The sequence below is a fragment of the Pteropus alecto genome, unplaced genomic scaffold (assembly GCF_000325575.1).
Source record: "Pteropus alecto unplaced genomic scaffold, ASM32557v1 scaffold110, whole genome shotgun sequence".
Lineage (NCBI taxonomy): Eukaryota > Metazoa > Chordata > Mammalia > Chiroptera > Pteropodidae > Pteropus > Pteropus alecto.
In genome coordinates this window covers 13024398-13033866 of record NW_006431920.1, presented here as the reverse complement: position 1 = coordinate 13033866, position 9469 = coordinate 13024398, and the positions used below count along the sequence as shown (strand labels likewise).

General features: G+C 36.1%; 1 protein-coding gene across 1 annotated transcript in view; it reads left to right on the top strand.

Annotated features, from left to right (window-relative positions):
* Window positions 1-9469, top strand: part of ATIC (5-aminoimidazole-4-carboxamide ribonucleotide formyltransferase/IMP cyclohydrolase) — a 23246-nt gene that overhangs the window by 13503 nt on the left and 274 nt on the right. Inside the window, exons 12-15 of the mRNA XM_006906756.3 lie at window positions 1917-2045; window positions 6200-6292; window positions 7495-7677; window positions 9045-9201. Coding sequence (XP_006906818.1) covers window positions 1917-2045; window positions 6200-6292; window positions 7495-7677; window positions 9045-9201 — 562 coding nt within the window. The remainder of the gene's footprint in view (window positions 1-1916; window positions 2046-6199; window positions 6293-7494; window positions 7678-9044; window positions 9202-9469) is intronic.

The following is a 9469-nucleotide window of genomic DNA, read 5'->3' as shown; positions in this document are numbered from 1 at the left end:
AAGATATTAGGCCATTTGAAGAAAATTTTCCCCATCTTTCTCTATTAGAAGTAGCTAATATTTTAAATTTCATATCTTTTCTGAAATAGGCTATACATGATTAGTGAATATTTGCATTTTTCTTTCCCCCTCGCTGCCACAAATATACACTGCTTCACCATCTTGGAGGTTTGTCCCGTGTCTGTGAATCTCATCTAGACAGTCACCAGTCTAGCTGCTGCACAATCCCTGCACAAATTAAATGGAGTTACAGGCTATATGTATTGGTAATTTGGATAGATACTGCTCCTCTTAGAGGTTGTGCAACAAATTTTGTCTTAATGGAAATGTGTAAGGGTACCTGTTTTCTAACACCATTGCCAGAACTGTGTTCTTAAACTTTTTCATCTGAGTAGTAAGATTGATGAAAATGGCATCTCATTGCAGTTTTAATTTTCCATTATGTGTAAGGTGAACATCTTTTCATATTTAAGGGAATTTTTACTTCCTTTTATTGAACTGTATGCCCGTACTCTGCCTGTTTTTCTAATAGATTGTTGAGGGTTTATTTTCTTACTGATTTTTACAAGCTTTTATGCATTAGGGAAACTAGCCCATAGTCTAAGATTTTACAGTGATAAAGCAGAGTTATTTACATTGAAAGTAAAAATTGATAATGCTTTCTTTTCAGAAAGTATCCATGTCACAAAATCCATAGAATCTCAACTCCACGTAATGGAAGTTATTAAGTATCCTTCATTGTAAGATACCAATAATTGTATAGTTCATTATATATTCCATGTGAGCTTTTTAAAGGAAGAATACCACTTTAAATACACATACTTTTTTTTAAAGCTACTTGATAGCATGTTTAACTGTTCAGTTAGCTGCCACTATATTCTTCAGTTTCTTAATTGTGTTTTTTTGTTAAGAGTGTTAAGTACTAATGGCTGTTAGCAGTTACGTGTAGCATCCTGGAGAATGTTTTCCAAACCCTGAGCTCATCATCATGACCTCTTCAGCACCTGACAGCATTGTATTCAAAGGTGTGAAAAGGCAACTTAACTTCCTCAGTAATTTATTTGAGACTTGGCTAAGTTTGCACGTGGACACATAATTACAACTATGGAACAACTTAAATTCCTCCCCCTGTCTAATGACAAGTTTCTTTTGACATCAGCTAATTGGAGGGCACATCCTAGTTTTAGAAATTTTATAATACAAAGGAAAAATGGACATTTTAGAATTCAAGAATGTACAAATTAAGCAGAATTAACATGAGGATTTGCTTGTAAGTTATAGATACTACTATTTTCTATGTCAAAGATCATCCAAAGGATAAATGAAGAAATATACTATCAATTATAGAAAAATACCTAGGAGGAGAGCAGTCTTACGCAAATTATTCCCACGTCTTAATATCTTTTCAAAATCTGGGAGAGGAAGACATCAATAAATGACATATTCCCTTTCAGATAGCAAAGACAACAGACTACAAGTCCCATTTTCCCCCTTTTAACTTCTTTTTAACTTGTAATTCAATCGTTAGGTATTTTATGAGATTTTTAGAAAGGGAAATTAAAATTTAATTTTTGCGCCACTGCCTGTTACCAAATATGTTTTATCCACCAACCTTTCAAAAGAATTATATAAATAGTGCTTTTAATTAATGCGACCAAAAACTGGAATCATTGGTTTTAATGTTGTATAGAAATTGTAAAACCTGTAATACCTTATAGGGTTGTAAAAATTTTTGGAGCAAAATGTTGATGCTTGGCCATTCTTTTATACCTGTACTAAAATAATCTTACATATTCTTACATTAGAAAAAAATGTGTATAGCTTTGTTTCAAAAAAATCTTTTGTATGTAACTTAAATGAAAAATTTTGAGGGATGTAGATATATCACTTTTTAACTCTTTATATTTGTACCTTAGATGGACCAGTCTTACAACCCCGATGAGAATGAAGTTCGAACTCTCTTTGGTCTTCGTTTAAGCCAGAAGAGAAATACTGGTGTCATAGACAAGTCATTATTTAGCAATGTTGTTACCAAGAATAAAGATGTAAGTTTGAAAATATGTGAACTGAATGTTAGTTATCATGTAGGTATGTTTTTAATATTTATAAGCTTATGCATTTATTAAGGCCTATTTAAAACTGGTTGATATGCAGATATTAGTGCATCTTCGAGTCATCATCAAGTAAGCTTGAGAACTTCAAAAATGGATAAAAGACTGTATTGGGAGCTTCTGTACATATGTATATGCATAGAGAGATTTATGTTTATTTATATATAAATGAGATCATGTCTTTCATAATTATGTTCTATAACTTGCCTTAGTGAATGAACACTAAGCTGAAAATTTGTTTCTGTATCAGTAAGTATATATCTACATCTTCATCTGAAAGGCCACATGGTAATTCATGTATAATGCACTATGATATTTAGTTTGTTTTCATTTTCAGTGTTTTTGTGTAGACAAGCTTTTACTCTTGTGCTTTTTGTCATCTTTTAGGAAGGACATATTTCTAGGACAATGTGATTTTTTTTGTATAGCTGTATTATGTCATTTAATACACATAGCAATTTATGGAAGGGGGCAGGGTAAGCTATTATCCTCTCTATTGTAAATGTCACAAAATTGTGATATAGGAGACAGTTAAGTTTGCCCAAGGTTATGCAATAAAGGAAATGGATGAGTTGGTAAATGTTTTCTGAAATCTCTTAATTGGGCCTTCAGTTTTGAAGGATATTTTAGCTGGGTCAAATGTTCACTATACTTTTTTCTCAGTATGTCAGATGAGTCACTTCATTGTTTTCTGGTCTTGTCTGCTGGTATGCCTGGTATTTTTAATTGACGGCTGAATATTGGTTATGGTTAAACTATAGAGATATTTTAGACAGTATTTTTATTTTTTTTTAACTCCAAAGAGAGTGATTTATGCTTTTGGCAGGTACATCAGGTGGAGGCAGATTGTCTTTCTCCTGGCAGGAATTGAGCTGATTCGAATTTGGGCTTCAGTCTTTGTGAGGTTTGTTTATGTTTCTTCCCAATTCTGCTGAAAGCGAAGTGTCTACTAGTACCCCTCTTCTCTGGAGTATACGGAAGTGTATTTTTGCCTCTTAGTCCTGTAAGACTCCAAAGCCACGCTCAGCTTATTCAACTCTTAGTTTATTACTCTCATCTTGGGAAATGCCTTCGGGGGAAAAAGCATAGACCGTCACACTCATTTCTCCCTTTATACTTGAGATCTTTGCCTCTTGGTACTTGGTATTTGATTAACTCTCTGTTCAGCTCTTCCATTTGTTCTTAGAAGAAGATTAATCTCTTAACAAGTCATTCACTGTAAGAGAAGTGGAAAACGAGGAGCTGCAATCTGTTCCAGGCCTGACTCCTGAGGCTTCAAGTAGAATTGTTGAAAATAAGCTTTAAAAATCTTTATTGGGATAGTTCTATCTATGAGTAAGCATATGGTGAAATAGACATGATCTTTGTGTGTTGATTTGTTGGATATTCTCTGTTTTTAACTTTGAAAATCGATGGTGCCCCTCAGTAAAAGAACCTGTGGGCATCATATGGAGAAATATCTCTCAGCCCTTTGGATTCCACTTCTTGGCCAAGATGACGACAAACTGGGATTTCCACATGGAAACTGTTTTGCAGCAATGTTACTTTAAGCAGCTCACAGTGAAATGAGGTGCTTATTACTTCATTAACCTGGTTGCTTAATGTATCTTTATAAAAACTGACCTAGATTCCATGGTACCCATGTTGACGATTGTACCTAAGTATTAAGACCCTTACCTTTTAAAATTTTCCTTGCAGATTTATAGGTATTGATCTGATTAATGATTTAGCAATATTTGATTGGTTTCGTGCCTCTGGTTATGCCCGCTTAGATGCTTTTTACATGGATTGAGGCTGTGGTTTTAATTACTCTTTTATGTAAATTCTTCTCTATTTGTTTCATATCTTTTTAATAGAAATCTGGGAATTTTAAGGATGAAAATAATGATTTTATCCTCCTTTATATTTCCCTCCCTTCTTTTAAAGTAGATTTTTAAATTAACGTTCCAGCCTCAAAATCATCAGATGGTAATGCTAAGTTTAGAATGGTTTTAGTTCTGAGAGAATAGAAGTATAAGGAGTCTATATTACATATTAATGAACATGCCTGAATTATTTCCTTTTCTCCCATTTTTTTCAAATAATGTTCTATTTTAACTGTTTGTGACATGTTTATAAGACCAAATTTCCTCACTCCTACCCTTCCCCTTCCTTGACATGTCTCATATTCCTTCATTCTAACTCAGAATACCAGGCTATATTTGAAGGTAGACGTCGAAGAGGCTGGCATTGGTTTTTAGAACCAGCAGAATAAAGTGTATACTTGTTGACTCAAACAGCAGATATAGATAGGAAAGGATATTACATTACATTAATAGCACCTTAGAGTTACAAATTCTTAAGAAGTTCTGACAATGTTTTTTAATTAAGCTTTTAATTTTGAGATTAAAAAAGTAAAAATTGTAGATTCTTGTGCAGTTTTAAGAATTCCCATGTACCTTTTACCCCATGTCCCCTAATAGTAATATCTTACAAAACTATAGCACAATATCACAATTCTGGCATTTTCTTTGCTACAATCAAGACACAGAACGTTGCTATCACCACAACGAACCCTCTTGGTGCCCTTTTTAGCCACTCTCTTCCCTCCTGCCTCTGCCCCCTCCTCAACTTGGAGCAACAATCAATCTGTTCTCCCTTTCTATAATTTTTGTTTGTTATACATTCATGAACAGGTTTTTGGATGAACTTCAGTTTTTATTTCTGTTATAAATGCTCTGGAGTAATTGCTCAGTGCTGGGCGATATTGTAGTTGCACGTTTAGTTTTATAAGAAACTACCAAACTGCTTTCCAGAGTCTGTACCATTTTACATCTTATACCTGCAGTGTATGAGTGGTCCAGTTCCTCTGCATCCTTACCAGCTTTTTTGAAAGATAGGCATGTATCAGTGTCTCATCATTTTAATTAGCATTTCCTAATAGCTAATGATGGACTTTCTTTTTTATGTATTTATTTGCCATCTGTATATAACCTTTTTGGTGAAATGTCTCTTCATATCTTTTGTTCATTTTCTAATTAATTTTTTGTTGTTATTGGTGAGTTTTGAGAGGTCTTTGTATATTTTAGGTACTAATTCTCTATTGATTATGTGGTTTGCAAATATTTTCTCCCAGGTTTTAGCTTAACACAGGGTCTTTTGTGGAGCAGAAAATTTTAATTTCTATGAAGTCCGATTTATCCGTTTTTCAGTTAGCTGATTTACCAACTAGCTGCTGCTTATATCCTTTGTCCACTCAGCATGCTGACATAGGTCATTGTCCTTTTTAATTTGTATTTGCTTTTTATATCAAAGATAGTGAGTTTGGGGCTAAAATATTTGTTGTTTTATTCTATTTGGACTGGTAGTCCACAATGCATTTCTGAATAGTTTCTACTTAGAACATTCTAGACAAAGCAGAAAATGATCCTAATTTGATTTTCCCTCAACAGCCTTAGTTGTGTGCGGGCATCACATTTGTTACGTCTGTGAAAATTATTCTCGGTGTTTTTTTCTGAACATAAATGTTATCACGTCTCTAGATATTTTTGGTACCGTGGTAGAGAAAATACTTGTCACTTTTGGAGTGGATGTGGTATTTCCTATCTTGTGTGGTATGTAGACAGGCTTAAGCCAAAGTTGGCGCAAAATGGCATAAGTGTGAGTCTGTTGTACATCAGGCAATGTCCCGAGTTCCACAATAAATATGTTAAATGGTAATCTTTTTAGTAAAACACAGTAGTGTTTAACATGAATAGTTAATTTCACCTCATTTGAAAGAGCTAACTATAAGTCTATTGCAGTAAATGGCGTATAACAGGGGTCCACAACCCCCGGGCCATGGACCAGTCTGTGACCTGTTAGGAACTGGGCTGCACAGCAGGAGGTGAGTGGCTGGTGAGCGAGCAAAGCTTCAGCTTCATCTGTATTTGCAGCCGCTCCCCAGCGCTAACATCACCGCCTCAGCTCCACCTCAGATCCTCAGGCATTAGACTCACATAGGAACTCCGGTCCCTGGTGCCAAAAACGGTTGGGGACCACTGAAAGATGCTTAAAGTGAAATGAAGTTTAAAGAGCCCAGTGCCATTTACCATTCTGCGTTTTTTCAGTTGCCGGAATCTGCGCTCAGAGATCTCATTGTGGCCACCATTGCTGTCAAGTACACTCAGTCTAACTCAGTGTGCTATGCCAAGAACGGTCAGGTAACCAAGCTGTGAAACTCAGCTGGGGTGGAGGGGCTGTTGTTTTACAAAACGATGTTCAAAAATGTATCTTCTCCAGTAGTAGATCACTTAAAAGGGAAAATTTACCAATTTTTTCTCTCCTGGGTTTGTCAGTATTTCCTGAGTAACTCGGTGGACTGTTAAAGCTAATGACGATTACAAAGTATCTTTGGAGCTAAGTATTAAAATTTGTCATATTGTTTCTTGCCTAGAATGAGTTGGCACATTTTGGATTAGTGGGACTCAAATAGCTGCTACAAAATCTGGTTTATTCACACGCACACATACCCCACCATTGGTAGTATTTCCAGCGAAGGAGTAAAGAACGATGCTGCCACCCACCAGCCCATGGTTTTGCAGCTCCTAGGGTATTTTCACATAGATTTCTTAGGTTATTTTTCCAAGAATTCATAGATGAGGAGTTAACGTGATTTTTTAAAATCAGATTTACTGAGGCATAATTTGTATACTGAAGTTCACCTTTTGTAAGTGTCATTTGACCAGTTTTCAGAAGTCACACAGTGGTATGACCACTACCGCTCTCAGGGTATTGAGCATTTCGTTCTGTTTGATGTTAGCAAGATGTGTAACTTCTCTCCTAGCGCACCTGGCTGTGGATACAGGGCCAAGTTAGCGTATCGCTCAGGCATCTGACTCCAGGGTGAACCTGCTTCTGTCATAGTTTCAGTAGCATTGGGAGCCCTTAAATCCCATGGTGTCTTGAACTCTTGGCATTTGTTGAATTATTTGACCCATCAGTGGGAGGGTGAGAGTAGATGTTAATTAGTGTGTGACCTGGAAGACCCTTTCAGATTCAGAATTTTCCTGACTGCCAACTGTTAAAAGATTGCTAGTCTCTAATAGAAACCTGGGAGATTGTGGCTATCGGTCACCCTTATGCTCAGGTTCTAATAAGTTCCAGTAAGACCGTGTTTCAGTACTGATGTCCAAGAGTTCTAGAAACTTCCAGAATATTAAGAGGTAAAACATATAAATAGTAGTCATAAATCTCTTAATCCTCACCTTTTAGTGACTTAAAAAGTACTTACATTGCTCTTACTTTGGCCTGGTACTTTCTTCCACAGAATTAATAGGTAGATTTTGGGAAATAAGCACAAAAGATCCCTTGAGACACATATGTCGTTGGAAGAGGTGTTCATTTTAATGTCCACGTCCTTCAGGTCATTGGCATTGGAGCAGGACAGCAGTCTCGGATACACTGCACACGCCTTGCAGGAGATAAGGCGAACTTTTGGTGGCTTAGACATCACCCACGAGTACTCTCAATGAAGTTTAAAACCGGAGTGAAGAGAGCAGAAATCTCCAATGCCATCGATCAGTATGTTACTGGGACCATTGGCGAGGTAAAGGCCTGTCATTGGCTTGTGGATGGTGTGTTTACCCTTTTCTGTGTAACAGACGTTGCCTTCATCACTACAAAGATAAAATGCTATTTTCTTGAATTTCTTTATTGTCTAAAAACTGTTACTCTAAACTTTTTACCAGTTTCTTATTGTCTTTTGTCTCATGTAACTTTCTTCATCCAGTTCTGACACCACAAATCTTCTCTGCCTTTTTAAATTATAACCATTGGTTTAGTTTTGCATACTTGTACTTCCCCTGTTGTTTATAAGCTTTTGATGGCAGGGACTGTTTTTCACCCATCTCGAGGTATCTGTCACAGTGCCACGTGTGCCATTACACATTAGGTGATATTCAGCATTACATGCAAATTACCTATAGCAGGAATCAGTGTCTTTCTTCTCCACCCATGTTTTCTTTAAGTGCCATTGAGAACTCAGTATATTTTTGTTATATTTCATGTTCTTTAGTGTCTTCTGTTTTGAAGAGGGTATATGGGAACATTAAAATGGAAAGTGTCAGGTAGCTCTCCAAAATAATAGGGTTTAGCTCTGTTTCTGGATGTAGCCAGTGCTGAAGAAATACTGGTTGAAAAATAAGAGAAAGGTCTGATAATCAAAATCTCAGTGGTTTTTCGAAGAACGAGTCATCTATACTAAGTTGTCCCCTCGGGGCCTCGAATCCGTGCCGTAGCGTCATTGAGGAGTGAGGCTGCAGAGTGAGCCTTGTAATGTGAAGTACTTGCAGCAGCTTTTCCTTTTTACTTTAATCTTGTATTTTTCTGCTTGATATTACCCAGCAAAGCCCTGCTAATTGTTCTGGAAGAGTCATTATGTGTGTACAGGAATGAAAGTATGTTGTTTAAGCCAAAAAAAAATCACCCAAAGCCAAAATTGGAAGCACCTTCTAAAAATCTGAATGTTATGCATCATGTTTTGGTTTGTCTATAAGACTATTCTCGAGAGTGATTTTATAAATGTACTTAGGATTTCTATCTGTTTCCAATTTCTTGCTTTGATACAGGGATATAAAGTAATAGATTTAACTTGGGCAGAGATTAAAAAACAATATATTTGTAATAAAGTAAATGGTATAGTCTTATACTTTGTAGAAAGTAAATGGTATGGTCTTTACTTGGTACACTTAGAATCACTTTTCTTCCTTAAGGAAATGTTAAAAGCATTAAAAAAAAAAGAGAGAGAGAGATTCTAAAAATAATGACTTTGACTGTAAATAAGCATCATTATTTACAATTAAGAAGTTCTAGAAAAAATGTTAAAGCTTGTCAGTCAGCATTCTGACTTGCATCAAGTAGCACTAAAGATGGTGTCAAACCTTTCTCTCCCTTCTTTCTTTCCCTCACTCCTAGGATGAAGATTTAGTAAAGTGGAAGGCACTGTTTGAGGAAGTTCCTGAATTACTAACTGAGGCAGAGAAGAAGGAATGGATTGGCAAACTCAGTGAAGTTTCTATCAGTTCCGATGCCTTCTTTCCTTTCAGGGATAACGTAGACAGAGCTAAAAGGGTAAGTGTGGGATTGGCGTGCACTTGCTGAGAATAGATCATTATATAGAAACCGCTTCAGAAATCCTGCTTCTGATTTTTGAGTTCTGTGAGTTTATATATCCAGGCTATGAAGGTGATGTATCATTGGTATTTAGAGAATTGTTTTGACTTCTCTCCATTTGTTACATGGATAACTCAGATCTTCTCACTTTGCCTTTTTGTCTGAGTGCATCAGTCCACAGTGCGATTGACTCTTCGTTTATGCTTTATAGATGGGGATTTTGATGT